General features: G+C 48.9%; 1 protein-coding gene across 15 annotated transcripts in view; it reads left to right on the forward strand.

Moving 5' to 3' along the window:
• Positions 1-14222, forward strand: part of Mroh1 (maestro heat-like repeat family member 1) — a 73457-nt gene that overhangs the window by 8878 nt on the left and 50357 nt on the right. For 14 of the 15 annotated variants that reach the window (XR_005487519.2, XM_039080541.2, XM_039080551.2 and 11 more), the window contains exons 2-5: positions 3932-4033; positions 5951-6029; positions 7582-7727; positions 13992-14123. Coding sequence is in view for 14 of the 15 variants with exons in the window: in XM_039080541.2 (XP_038936469.1) it covers positions 6008-6029; positions 7582-7727; positions 13992-14123 (300 nt within the window). In the remaining variant the exon portion in view is untranslated. Of the gene's footprint in view, positions 1-3931; positions 4034-5950; positions 6030-7581; positions 7728-11494; positions 11545-13991; positions 14124-14222 lie in introns of those variants that run through there. The other variant, XM_039080549.2, reaches the window with a different exon arrangement.

Here is a 14222-nt window from a genome sequence, read left to right on the forward strand (position 1 = left end):
CTCTAGTTCACAGAGATCCACCTGCCCCTGCTTCCCGTAAGGCACAGCCACACCCGGCTTCTTCTTAATCTAAGTGTCTTGTGCTGTTTTTTCCTTGCCTTTTACCACGCCAGCCTGACTTTTCAACATGCCCTTGGCAACATGTCCCTGGACAGAGGTGGTGCAGTCTGAACGCAGTCTGTTTTCTCACCTAACCTGTGTGGACATAGTTTCTCACCAGTGACGTTGATGTTTAGGATAGGCTTTTCTCTCCCCTCCCCCTTCTCCTCCTCTTGCTCCTCTTCCTTGGACACAGGGTTTTATTAGTAGCCCTGGTGTTAGCTGCCCTGACTAGTTAGGAATTCGCTGTTACATCAGTTACTTTTCCATCCCTCTGATCAAACATCAGGACTTAGGAAACATATAGGAGAGAGGGTTTATCTGGACCGTAGTTCCAGAGGGTTCGAGTTAATGATGGTGGAGCTGTGTCAGGAGCAGAGTGCTGAGGCTCACATCTTGAACTGAAAGCAAGAAGCTGGGAGAGCCAGCTGGGACAGATTTGACTGCCATGGCACTGAGGACTTTGTTCTTCTGTGCACTGTTGTCATTTCCTCTTGGCTTCATCCTGCTGTTCCTTTTCCAGTGACTCAAGGTGATGGTGCCTGTCATGCTTCTCGAGTGTCATAACATTTGAACTCTCCATGTTGTGTTATGCTGTGTGAGGATCAGCAGCTCCAGGTCCTGGGCCTGGAATGGTGTTGGTTCTGAGTTAAGGAGATGAAGGTTGCCACTTGTGTATTGCACTTCCCATCCTCCTTGCCTTGAGCAACATGTGTTATCACAGGTTCTCCTGTCTCTCCAGCTTCATGCAGACTTGCTGGCTAATGAAGTCCGGCTCTCAGCTCCTGCTGTTGATGTCTTGGGTGTTGTGAGCCTGCAGCTCTGTCCCTAGCGGGTCTATCTCTAGCATGTGATGACCTTCTGGGTGAATTGATGGTCATGCAGGCCTGTGTCTGGGCTCTCAGTGGCAGGGCTGCCGTCTTACTGAGGTGACCTGTGCTTCAGTAACACAGTTAGAATGGTACACCACATCAGGAGTGCTGGTCAGAAGAGGAAAGGGCTCTGTGGGGCACATAGGGAGGCCTGGGGACTGCTTTTCTTTTCCAAAGACTCTCCCTGCCCCCCTTTCTGAGAACCAGCTGACGTCACCTGGACTAGCCTTATGTTTACTGTGTAGCTAAGGGTGACCTCCAACTCCTTATTCTCCTCCTTCATTTCCCAAGTGCTAGGATCATGCTCTTTTTTTGTCATTTTTTTTAAAAAAAGATTTATTTACTTATTTATTTAATGCATGTGAGTACACTGTTGCTGTCTTTTTTTTTCTTTTTCTTTCTTTTTCTTTTTTCTTTTTTTCCTTTTTTTCTTTTTTTCGGAGCTGGGAACCGAACCCAGGGCCTTGAGCTTGCTAGGCAAGCGCTCTACCACTGAGCTAAATCCCCAACCCTGTTGCTGTCTTCAGACACACCAGAAGAGGGCATCAGATCCCATTACAGATGGTTGTGAGCCACCGTGTGGTCCCTGGGAATTGAACTCAGGACCTCTGGAAGAGCAGGCAGTGCTCTTAACCGCTGAGCCATCTCTCCAGCCCTCCTGCTGACTTTTGACGGGTGCCTTATCATTTCACCATTTGGCTCTGGATACTTTTGTATTCCTATTTTTAGTCTTGAGCCTGCGACAGGCGACTTGTACGCGATTTGAGAGTTTTCCATCTGCTTAGGTGAGACCCGGGCAGCACTTCACTTAGGACTAACTCATTTTTTATTATCAGTATGTGAGTGTGTATGATACACGTGTGAGAAACAGGTATGTGACTCCCACGTGCTTGTGGAGGTCAGGGGACAGTTTGGGGAGTAGATTCTCTTCTCCCAGCATGGGTTCTGGGTCATCTGGCTTACATAGCAAGTACCTTTATCTTTTGAATTGTCTTGGTAGCCCAGAATGAGCTTATTACTGGGGCAGAACTCCTAACCTGTGTGTGTGAGTTATGACACTCATCACTTCAACCTTCAACAGACACTGCTCCTGCCCGTGTATGCTTCAGATATCTCTGCTTGCCCTTTCGGGTGGGTGGCTCTTTCCCTGAACTTGGGTAGTTTCTTTACATGTAGCCCCTGGATGGAGTTACAGACAATTGTGAACTACCCACTGTGGGAACCAAACTCAGGCCCTCAGCAAGGTCAGTTCGTACTCGTAAATTGCTGAGGCCTCTCTCCTGCCTAGTTTTCTAAGGCTCCAGTAACACAGAGTTATTGTGATAAAGTCTTTTGGGTCATTAATCTAAGGATAGGGGACTGCACTCTCACTAAAAGCTGTAGAGATGGTTTCTTTCCTGTTTTTAAGTTGTTGGCAGAATGGGCACTTTGCATCTAATAGGACCAATGTTCCCATGTGCTCAGATTTTTGTCAGCCTGGTACAAGCTAGAGTCATCTGGGACGAGACAACCTCAATTGAGAAAATGCCCCCGCCAGACTGGTCTGTGGGCCAGGGTATGGGCGCAGTCCACTCTGAGCTGTACCGCCTCTGGGCAAGTGTTCCTGGGAGGCAGCTGAGCGTTTCTCCTCTGCTTCAGTTTCTGTCTCCAGGTTCCTGCCTTCCTGTGGTGATGAACTGTGATCACAATGTATAAGCCAAATAACCCTTTCCTCTCCAAGTGATTTGGTCAGTGTTTCATTTGTTTCATTATAGCAATGGAATCAAAGCAACACACCCATTCCTTCTGACTAAACCGAGGCTATTGCAAGGCTGCCTTGACTCACCAGCACCGCATGACACGCCTTTCCTCTCCTGCCTCAACTATTGGCAGTCATATCTTTATTAAACCAATCAGAAGGTGGGGGGGGTATCTGTTTATAAAATTCTGAGGCTGGTGAGGATTCGTAATCATAGCATAGGCCAGTTCTCTACTCTCTGCCTGTACAGAAGTCAACACATGAATGATACAAAGACAACCTTTACTAAACAGTGCACAAAAAGGTCCCCAAGGGCTGGAGAGATGGCTCAGCGGTTAAGAGCACTGACTGCTCTTCCAGAGGTCCTGAGTTCAAATCCCAGCAACCACATGGTGGCTCACAGCCATCTGTAATGGGATCTGATGCCCTCTTCTGGTGTGTCTGGAGAGAGCGACAGGAGGTTGTCATATTCCTTGTCTTCATTGTCAGAGCCAGCAGTGGTGGGTTAAGTCTTTCTTAAGGTTCGATTTTCTTCTTGTGTCTTTCCTGTTTCTTTTTTCTGACCCTGCTGGGAAAAGTTTTCTATGTTTAAAGACACTTTCTGACAGATTGAGGTAATTCTCACCACTTCTAGAACTGTATCTCTTTTTTTCCTTTTTCTTGAGGCACAATTTCACCGTGTAGCCCTGGCTGTCCTAGAACACTCGCTGTAGATCAGGCCTTGAACTCACAGACATCCATCTGCCTCTGCCTCTGCCTCTCGAGTGCTGCGATTAAAGACGTGCACCAGTTTTGTGTTTATCCAGGCCTTTGGTTGTTTTGATCAGGAGGGCGAGTTGGTTCCTCTTGTATTCATCTGGGCCAGGGACAGGTGACCCGTGGTGGTTATTGAGTTTTGTTTGCTCATCTTTGCATAAGTTTGCACACTGCCCTGCATACGTGCATGTGCATCACACACACCGGCCTGAGAGGGATACAGTTGCCTTCCTTTAGCTTTTCACAGGGAAGAACAGCCAACCCTGACGCCTGTACCTTGTAGGCTTAGTGCAGACCTAGGAGGTCGAAGCTTAAGGGTCCATGTCGGTTAAGCCCCTGCGTCTCTCACACTGCCTGAAAGCTGATGCTGTCTCAGCGATCTTGCACCTTGGGGTCATTTGCTTCCTCTTTGCCAGGGCACAGATGGAGCATGCGAGTTCATTTCCTGTCTATCCGTTCTTTTTAGATGCTCTCCTGGAAGACGGGGGCGATGCTGTGCTGATGCTGCGGGCCTCAAGGCAGCGCCCCCTGCCTGCCTTCCATCCTCTCTGCCATCTGGGAGCTCCTGGTCGGTTGATTTTATCCTGTTTTTAAATCTCAGTTCTCTAAGTTATATTTTATCTGCACTTGCGTGTATGCACTTAATGTGTATTTTATATTTACTTATGTGCACTTGAGTGCAAATGCCTGTGGGGGTTGGAAGAGGGCATCTGATTCCCTGGAGCTGGAGTTACAGGCAGCTGTGAGCTACCTAACACGTGTGCTTGGTACCAAATCCTAGTCCTCTGAAAGAGCAGCAAGCTCTTAACTCCTGGTCCATCTTTCCAGCTTATTTATGTACTTTTTGGGTTTTTAAAATATTTATTTTATTCTTTGGTTTTGTCAGCATATATGTCTGTTTCTGTGGTCACATGTGTGTCTGGTGACCACAGAAACTAGAAAAGGGTGTCAAATCTTCTGGAACTGGCGTTACAGACCGTTGACAACCCCCACAATAATGGTGCTAATGACTAAACCCAGGTCCTCCGGAACAGCAGCCAGCGTTCCTAACCTCTGAGCCACCTCTTTAGTGCCCTCATATTTTTTAAAAAAATATGTTTTTGGGGCTGGATTGGTGGCATTGACTTGTGATTCTTGTTCTTGGGAGGCAGGGGTATGATTCTTGCAAATACAAGGCTATCCTGGGGTACATAGTGAGTGGGAATCTGTAGGTCTGGATAGGGATAGGGAGACTCTCAAAAACACAACCTCCACTTAAATCCCCTAAATCTCTCTCATTTCCCCGGGGAGAGTAATACATGGGTCAGGTGGTTCTGTTTCTTTAACACTTTTTATTTTATTAAATATTTTATTTTCTGTGTATGAGTGTTCTGCTGGCATGTGTGTGCATACTGTGTGCATGTCTGACCTGCTAACTAAACCCTATGGGTGCTGGGGGAACTAAACCATATGGAACCATATGGGTGCTGGGGACTAAACTTGGATTCTCTTCAGTGAATGCTTTTAAGAGCACTGTATCATCTCTCTAGTCCCTTGTTATTTTATTTTTATTTATGTATCTATAGTTGTGATTGACCACATACATGTTTTACACACACACATACACACACACACACACACACACACACACACACACACACACACCCCAGACAGAAGAGGTCATCAGACCACATTGGTTGTGAGCAACCTCTGGAATTGAACTGGACCTCTGGAAGAGCAGCCACTTCTCTTAACCACTGAGCCATCTCTCCAGCCCCTTGGAGCTAGAGTCTACAGAAGTTATAAACTAGGTTTGGAGAACAGAACTTGGTCCTGTGCAAGAGCAGCAAGGTCTCCTAACTGCTGAGGTCTCTCCAGCTCCCTGTATCTTTTTAAAAAATTATTTAGCATTATTCTCATTCTCTCTCTCTCTCTCTCTCTCTCTCTCTCTCTCTCTCTCTCTCTGTGTGTGTGTGTGTGTGTGTGTCTTTCTTGGTTGTCTTGGAACTCACTCTATAGACCAGGCTGGCCTCAAACTCAGAGAGATCTGCCTGCCTCTGCCTCTGGAGTGCTGGGATGAAAGGCCTGCACATGAGACCACATAGTGCAGAGGCACAGGCTTGGTTACTTGTGAGACTTTACTCTTTGTGACCTCCTGTTCAGCTGAGCTGTGGTCCCCACGGTTCACCTCAGGTTGAGAGGCAGTTGCTTTAGTTGGGAGCGTGACTATGCTTGCCAGGACTGTGAAGATAGTGCCATATGGCAGCCCTGAACACACCATGGGCTACTGCTCTACTGGAGGGGGCTGGCAGCTTGGGAGTGTAGGAGAGCCGGGCGGTTCCTGGGGTCATGGAACTTTCTTCCTGAGTGGGTTGACCAGCTGTGATAGAGATCTTCCCTAGGACAAATCAATCTAGACTGTGTGTTTTGTACATAAGCAACAGCTAACCCTGATCTTATGGACGGTGACGATGATGGATAAAATCCTGTGTTCCTACTATTCTAGGTCTGGGAGGAAGCCATCCATGCTTACACTGGACAGGTGGAAGCCAAGACCACAGAAATGAGCAGGCCGTACATAAAGAGTGAGTGCGTTTGGGAGGAACCTCTGTCCACCTGCCCTCCTGTTCTCTTGCTGTCAGAGTAGCTGAGGCTACATTGCATTGCAGTGGGACGCCATTGCCTTCCCAGCAAAGGCAGAAAGTTGAAGATGTTGGAGAGAGAGAGAGAGTGTGTGGTGTCAGCATTCTTGTTGTCCCTGGAGTCAGGTTCTATATGTTCATGATGGCTTGAGGATGTGTCTGCTCTGTCTAGCTTATAGCTGGAGAGCAGGGGCTGAGGTGTGTTTTAGAAGGGCAGGGTCAAACTTGGCCTGAGACGCAATCAAATCTTTTTTTTTTTCCTTTTCTTTCTCCCTTTTTTTTTCTTTTCTTTTTCTTTTTTTTTTTTTTTTTTTTTTTCGGAGCTGGGGACCGAACCCAGGACCTTGCGCTTGCTAGGCAAGCACTCTACCACTGAGCTAAATCCCCAACCCGATGCAATCAAATCTTATTAATTAGATCAACTGTTTATTCAGCTGTTGAAACTTGGAAATGGAGACCTGTTAGAAAGTCCTCCTTCTTGCTCAAGATGAGGGAGGGTCCCTTCTGAGGAGAGACAGATTCTGCTCTGGTGTCTCTCTGTTCTCATGTCATGGCGAGTGCTTCCAGATAACCTCCAGGTATCCAGTTATAGCAATGTGGGCATAGGCCTGGTGTCTGGGGAGCAGAGGCCTAGTCAGGCCTTGTCTCTGGTTTGCCTGTCTTGCCTTTATTGCAGAGAGCTACTCGTTTGTGGAAGGCTTGCTGTATGGCGGCCTCGATAGGCAGAGGCCTATGGGCCTGACCCGTGGGCTCCGCTGACTGTTTATTACCATTGTCTGCACCCGTCTCCCAGTGCCACCGTCCTACATGTCGGACTTGGGTGTATCCCAGGACCTTCTTTTAGATTTTATTTTTTTATTTAATGTACATGAATGCTCTATCTGCATGTACACCTGCATGCCAGAAAGAGGGCATCAGATCCACTTATAGATGGCTGTAAGCCACCATGTGGTTGCTAGAAAACTGAACTCAGGACCTCTGGAAGAGCAACCAGTCCTCTTAACCACGGAGCCATCTCTCCAGCCCTTAGGGAGCTTTCTTGAAGTAGCTTGCGGGATCTGCAGAGCCTTTGTGGAGCGCTGTGGGTTTGTGGGTAACTTACATAAGGCGATGGCCTTGCAGAAGTTCAGGCCTTAAGATAGGTGAAGCAGCATTGGGACCTCATCCAGGCCTATAGCTTCTCAGTGATGACAGAGTCTGAGGCGTGTGCCCTTCAGCCCACTGGATGTTCCTGATCCCACAACTTGGGAAGCACAGTAGGGGACAATCAGGGGATGTGATCAGTGCAGTAGAGAGGAGTGGGTTTTATGAGCGAGAACAGCTTCAGGTCAGCAATGCCTGTTAGGCAAGAGGCCATGCCTATTGGCCTGGGACATTGGGCTTGGATGTGCCATCTCCTGTGTGTTAAGTGTGTGATCCCAGAAGCTGGCGCCAGTCACAGGGAAGGCACCTATGGTGTGCTTGGACCTGAACACACTGGACTTTGTCACTGCAGAGCTGTCCTTCACCCTACTGGACTCCATCACTGACAAGGACCCTATGGTACAGGAGCAGGTCTGCAGTGCACTATGTTCCCTTGGAGAGGCGCAGCCAGATGAGACACTCCGTGCCTGTGAGGAATACCTACGGCAGCATGACAAGGTACCTCTCCCCTTGGCGATGGTGAGGTCATCAAGGAACATCCTGATCCATAGGCTGGGTGGTGAGCCAGACTGTTGGCAGAAAGTGCCCTGTAGATTCTCTTTAAGGCAGCGTTTAAGGATGATGCCAGCTGGGTCTCCACCATGTGGGGAATGGCTGTGCCTGTGAACTGGCAGTCCCATTAAGAGGGAACTAGGCTGTCACTTCAGTGGACAGCATTCATGAGCAGAAGCTGTTGGCTCTTTTGCATACTGAGTGGAGATAATATGGCTCCCTTGCCTAAGGGAGCAGTGTCTAGGGGAGCGTGGTTAAGAGCTCTTGAGAGTCCAGATCCTCCCCTGGTCTGGGAAGCGGCTCCAGGTCTACAGGCCGCCAGCCCTCTCTCCATCCCCTTCCAGAGGATACTCTTAGGAGGACATAAGACCTCTGCTACCCCAGAACATCCCAGTCTGCAGGCAAGCATGGCTCATATAACAGAGCAAGAAACTTAGAATTCTGTTTGATGTTGTAAGATGTCAAATTGTTAGCTCCTGACAGCTTTTAACTCATGAGCTTTCTCTTGTTTTGCTTTGAAAAACAGTCTAGCTCTATAGTACATGTTGGCCATGACCTTGTGACCTTTGTTCTTAACTCCAGAGTGGTGGGGTTATAGTTTATTATTGTCGAATGTATGTCGGGTCACACACGCCATGCCGTGCACGAAGAGGTCATGGGACAGCATCGTGGAGCTGGTTCTCTCTTTCCACTTTGTTTTGGTTTGGTCTTGTTTGTTTATTTTGTTTGGTTTGGTTTTGGTTTGAGGCAGGGTTTTTCCGTGTAATAGCCCTGGATACCCTGGAACTCTCTCTGTCGACCAGACTGGCCTTGACTCACAGAGAAGAGTAAAGGCTCGGCATGGCAGCTCACGGCAAACTAATGTGGCTGCTGTGCTCCCCCTTTCCTGAATTATGAACTTTACCTCTTTTCTGCCTTTCATAATGTTTTCTACTGAGTTTTAAAAAACTGAAGATGAAAACCTGCTACCTCCCTGCATGGCAGCAGTGGCCCTCTATTGAATGGGGAGCTCTCGTCCAGATGTATGGGATGTGGCCTTTCCCCCTGTTACACTAGCTCCTGCATGCTGTTCTAAGAGGCCTGGGCTGCTATGCCAGCAACTGCCCTGGGCTGTGTTTCTCTGTCACTGTGTTTATGTACATGTCTCCCCCACGCGGTGTTCCCGCACAGCATGCCCTTTTTTCCTGACTTGAATGTTGACATAGAATAACCTTCCCCTCACATTACAGACAGACAGACGGACAGATCCCGTGGCACTGCTGGGGTCCTCATGTTGAGCAACACAGATCCACAGCAAAGCTGTGGTGCCCCAAGGTAGCTCAGCTTTCAGCCAGGTAGATTCAGCATTTGGGGCCGTGAGATGTAGGACTTCGGCAGAGGGTCAGCAGCCATGAGAAGGGGCACAGTGGCATAGACGGCGCCATCTTGCCTGGCTATAGCATGCCCCTTTTCAAATCCTACTGAATCCAGAGTGGGCGTCAGAGGACAGTTCTGCCGGTTGCTGTTTTGGGATATGCGTGGTACCTTATGGTTAGCCGCAGTCTGGTTGGTTGTCTTCTTCTTTTTCTGCCTTTCTTCCTCCTCTTCCTTAATGGCATTTCATACACAGCCTTGAACTCGGGTGATTCAGACTTCTGGTCCTGTTTCCCCTTCCCGAGTTCTGGATTCTCAGGCACAGGCCACTAGGTTTTGGGGATGGGACCTGGCACTTGCGTGTGCCAGTCAGGTGCTTACCTGTGTTACTGTACTAACTGTGTCACACTCCAGGGCCCAGTGCAGAGGGCACTGGGCTGGCCTAATTGCTTTCTGGTGCTAGGCCTCATCGTCTTAGACATGTCTGGTGTCTTACATCAGGCCAGACTTCCTGAAGTAGTTAGGCTACAGAGGTGGAGAGGAGAGGAAAGAATAGTCAAGTCATTTCACATAGTGACTGAATTTTTTTCTCTTTTCTCTCATTGCCACCATTTTCAACCTAAACCACTTCCTGTCTGGTGTCTGGTCTCTGGATTTCCATGCTGATATAAGGGGATTCTGCTTGTCAGTATGTGGGTACTTATACTCTACCCAGAGGCTCTGTAGACCAGGTTACCAGGTTTATGATATCATATCCCAGTGTGGAGACCAACTACAACACTGGCTGTGTGACCACAGCTAGAAATGAAACTGACTGAAGTAAATGAGGGCCCAACAGCAAAACATGGATTAGTGTTTGATTCTGTATTAACTGGGTGGAGACATCACTGTGGTCTCTGGTTAGCTCGTCAGACAGCAAAAAACATACCCAGTCTCTTTATCAGCCTCTCCTACTGGCATATCTCTGGGTGACCAAAGGCAAACAAGCAGCCCTGTGGAGACACAGCCGGCCATCTTCTGAGTCCATCCTGTTCTGACACCATTCACTGTGAGGTCATGTTAGACTCTACAGCTGAGGACTCAGCCCGAGATAGCCTTGCTTCAAGTATGAGCATCAAATGTGTTTATTCCATCAGCTACAAATTGGAGCTCCCCAGGCTACCTCCTTGGAGTCTATTAGTTGCTAGGTTGACACATACAAGTCACTAAACCCATTGATCATCAAGGCTAGGACAGAGGATATGGAGGAACACCAGGGAGACGCAGGGCATGTGGGAAGGATGCTGACTTCTGCTGTCTTCCCTGGGTGTGCCACCTTCTGGGCCCTCCACATGTTTCATTGCCTGGAAGCTTGTTACAGTCCTTCTGGGATCTTAGGGGCTCTTTACTGAGTGGGCGTGATTGGTACATCTTTGGCTATCACTGTCACCCTCAGCTCTGTCCTTCCCAGAGGCTAAGGTCCCTACTGTTTGGCTCTTTCTTCCTTGGTCTTTTTTGTGACCAGGTCCATCTGGGAGCAGTGTAGAGGCTTCAGCTGTCAATCATCTCATTAGCTTGCAAACGGACACACGGATGAATCTAAGACTTTTAGGAATGCGTGCCATGAAATCAGACAGAAACCAGCTGTGCGTTTGACAGTATCACCTTCTACAAGGGATTGAAATGGGAATATGTTTTAAGCCTTTGGAGTTCTTGGCTTTAGGGTGTGCTGATACGACTGTTTAGGGGGTGACACGGCCATCCTCTTGTGATGATTGTTGTTTGAGACAAAGTCTCTTTGCCTACCCCTGGCTGCCCTGGAACTCACTGTGTAGAACAGGCTGGTCTCAAACTCCAGAGGTCTGCCCGCCTTTGTCTGCCGAGTGCTGGGGTTAAAGGCGGGCACACCATGCCCAGCTGGATGCAGCCATCTTTGGAGCTGTGAGTCACACTGTGAAAGTCACACCTGTGACACTCTGTGGCCACAGGTCATCAGTTCAGCTTCATTGCAGAGTCATTCAGATCACAGGACAGAACTGAAACCAAGTTCCAAAGAAATCATGCATTTTTTTTAAACTTTTAAAAATAATTTATTTATTTTTAAATTTACATGCATTGGTATTTTGCCTGCATGTATAGTCTGTGGGAGGCTGTTGGGTCCCCTGGAAGTGGAGTCATAGACACTTGTAAACAACCATGTGGGTGCTAAGAATTGAACCTGGGTCCTCTGAAAGAGCAGACAGTGCTCTTAATCACTGAGCCATCTTTTCAGCCTTAAATTTACGTTTTTATTTAAATTTCTTAAAAATGTTTTACAATTTTGCTTCTTAATCTTTATACAATCCTTTCACCTTTTTTGTATTGGTGTTTTGCCTGCATAGGTATCTTTGTGGGGGTTTGGAACCTCCTGGAACTGGAGTTACAGACAATTGTGAGTTTCCATGTGGGTGCTAGGAATTGAACTCTGGTCCTCTTGAAGGGCAGCCAGTGCTCCTAACCTCCAAGCCATCTCTACAACCTCTTGCTTCTTTTTATTTATGTGTGGATATGTATGTGCCTGCTTGTCCATATGGGTAGCATATGCACGCAAGGCCTGTAGAGGCCGGAAGAGGGCGTCAGCCCCACTGGAGCTAGTGTTACCTGTGTTTGTGAGCCACCTAGCGTGGGTACTGGGAACTGAAGCCCAGTCGTTTGCAAGAGCAGCAAGTGCTCCTAACAGCCTAGCCATCTCTTAAAATGTAGAATCCTTTGATATTTTCTATAGCATTCAGGGTCATAGAGCCCATGTGCTGCACCAGTCACTGGGGCCGCCCTGTCTGTTCACTGCACTGCGCAGGAAGTGGCCAGAGCAGCATGGCCAGCGGATGTGCTGCTGGCGGGAAGAGTGCCTTGAGAGGTCAGCCAAGGAAATCGTTCTCCTTAGAGGGAAGGTAGGGTCTTCCCCAGAGCACCTTCATGAAGGTGAGGAGAATTAGGAGCTGGGAAGACCATGAAATGGTCTTTGAAATGCACCTCCAGGCACCTAGGACCGAGAGCCGGGGGAAGTTGGAAACATTTGCTCCAGATGAACTGGAAGAATCTTCTTACTGTGTCATCGGAGCTCTGCTCCTAGCTAGCTCCTAATAGTTTTGATTGAATAAAAGCATACCAGCTCATATTGATTTTCTGTTCTTCTCCAAAGAAAGCATCAGTAACCCCTCCCCCTCCCCTTGGCATACTGGCCACGACTCTGGTCAGGGGAGAGACTCTTGCAGGAACACCACGTTCCTGGAAAGAGAAGTGTGAACCCAGCCAGCTGAAGTGGCTGTCTTCCTCTGTGACTGGCCAAGAACCACCATCTCAGAATGCACCACCCCCTTCCCTGGGGCACCAACATGCAAGGATTCAAACCCCTTATCCTGGGGAAACAAAACAGGGAGGAAGCTCTTTCTTTAACTGGCAGGTTCCTTGGCTCTGGAGCTCTTTGTGATCTATACTGGTTACTTCCTGGAAGGAGTGTCTCATCCACTGTGGGCTCAGGAATAATGAAGGGTGATTGTAGCTTATGCAGCAGGTAACAACAGACTACTACGACGACTACTACGAGTCCTCCTCCTCCTCTTCCTCCTCCTCCTCTTCTTCCTCCTCCTATTACTACTACTAACTTCTGCTTCTGCTTCTGCTGCTGCTGCTGCTGCTGCTGCTTCTGCTTCTGCTTCTTCTTCTTCTTCTTCTTCTTCTTCTTCTTCTTCTTCTTCTTCTTCTTCTTCTGCTGCTGCTGCTGCTGCTGCTGCTGCTGCTGCTGCTGCTGCCGCTGCCACCGCTGCTTTATTTCCCCTCTATTTATTTATTGCATTTTATATGGATGGGTGTTTTGCCTGCATGTCTATCTATGTACGATGTGTGCGGTGCCCAAGGAGGTTAAAGAGGGTGTTGGATCCCCTGGATTGGAGTTATCGCCTCACTTACCTATGTGTAGTTTTTTTTTTTTTCTTTTTTTCGGAGCTGGGGACCGAACCCAGGGCCTTGTGCTTCCTAGGCAAGCGCTCTACCACTGAGCTAAATCCCCAACCCCCTATGTGTAGTTCTTAACTGAACTGTACTGTCTCACATAGGTCCCAGCTGGCATGCATGTCCCCCCACCCCTCCCCTGCTGTGGTGGCAGCACGGCCGTGGGAGAGAGAATTCACGGCGTCAGTGAAGAGGTGGCCCCAGTGCCTGTAGACTACTGACCTACTCTGAGCCTGCCCCAGCTGACACCCAGGCCATCCAGTGCATGCTATTCTGAGTCTGTCAGGCTATCTGCACTGTGGGCAACAGGGAGCCTTCACTAGCACCCCATCCCCACCCTCCGTGGCCCTTTACATGGGCATGGACAGTGTCCGCCCAAGCCTTCCAGTACAGAGGACCAGCTTTCGAGTCTAGAGTGAAGGATCATAGAAGGACTGGTCAAGGGTTTGCCTAGGACACTGGGTCAGTAGTGCCCCAGGCTGTGAACAGAGAAGGGTCATAGCTGAAGGAGGGCAGTGGTGGCCGGGTTTGACTTTGAGCCCATTTATAGCCCTCAGAGGGGCCTGGCTGTAGAAAAAGATGATTCAAGAAGGAGTTCTTATCCTTGTGCCTGGGAGGCCAAGTGTGGAAGGAAGAGGTGCTCTCTAGGAGACCCTGCTGGCAACACTCAAGTCACCAGCTCATATGCTTGCAGCTTGCTTCACACAGAAGACTGCTCTAGGCCCTTCTAAAGACACAGGGGCGCTTCCACAGGCTGGAGGCTCGGCCAGTGCGCCTGCTTTGAGCATGGCCTTGCACAGTGCAGCCTCGGTAGAGACAGGAAGCACAAGGAGTATCTGGGCACTCATCCCACCTCTCAGGACATTCCCTGGGAACTTCTCTCCTCAGCTGGCTCATCCGTACCGGACGAAGATCCTGAGGGCCATGGAGACAATACTGAGCAGTCATATCCACGACCTGGACAAGGACACTGCCAGCGCTGTCATCCTCCTGGCTTCCAGCGAGATGACCAGGACCAAGGTGAGGGCCTCTGCATGTAGGCGGCTGAGATCAGCTCCTTCACTCTGATCTCACAGTATCTGGAACAGGGCTGGAGTTGGACTGGCAGAGACCACTTGA

This window comes from Rattus norvegicus, chromosome 7 (genome assembly GCF_036323735.1).
Source record: "Rattus norvegicus strain BN/NHsdMcwi chromosome 7, GRCr8, whole genome shotgun sequence".
Taxonomy (NCBI): Eukaryota; Metazoa; Chordata; class Mammalia; order Rodentia; family Muridae; genus Rattus; species Rattus norvegicus.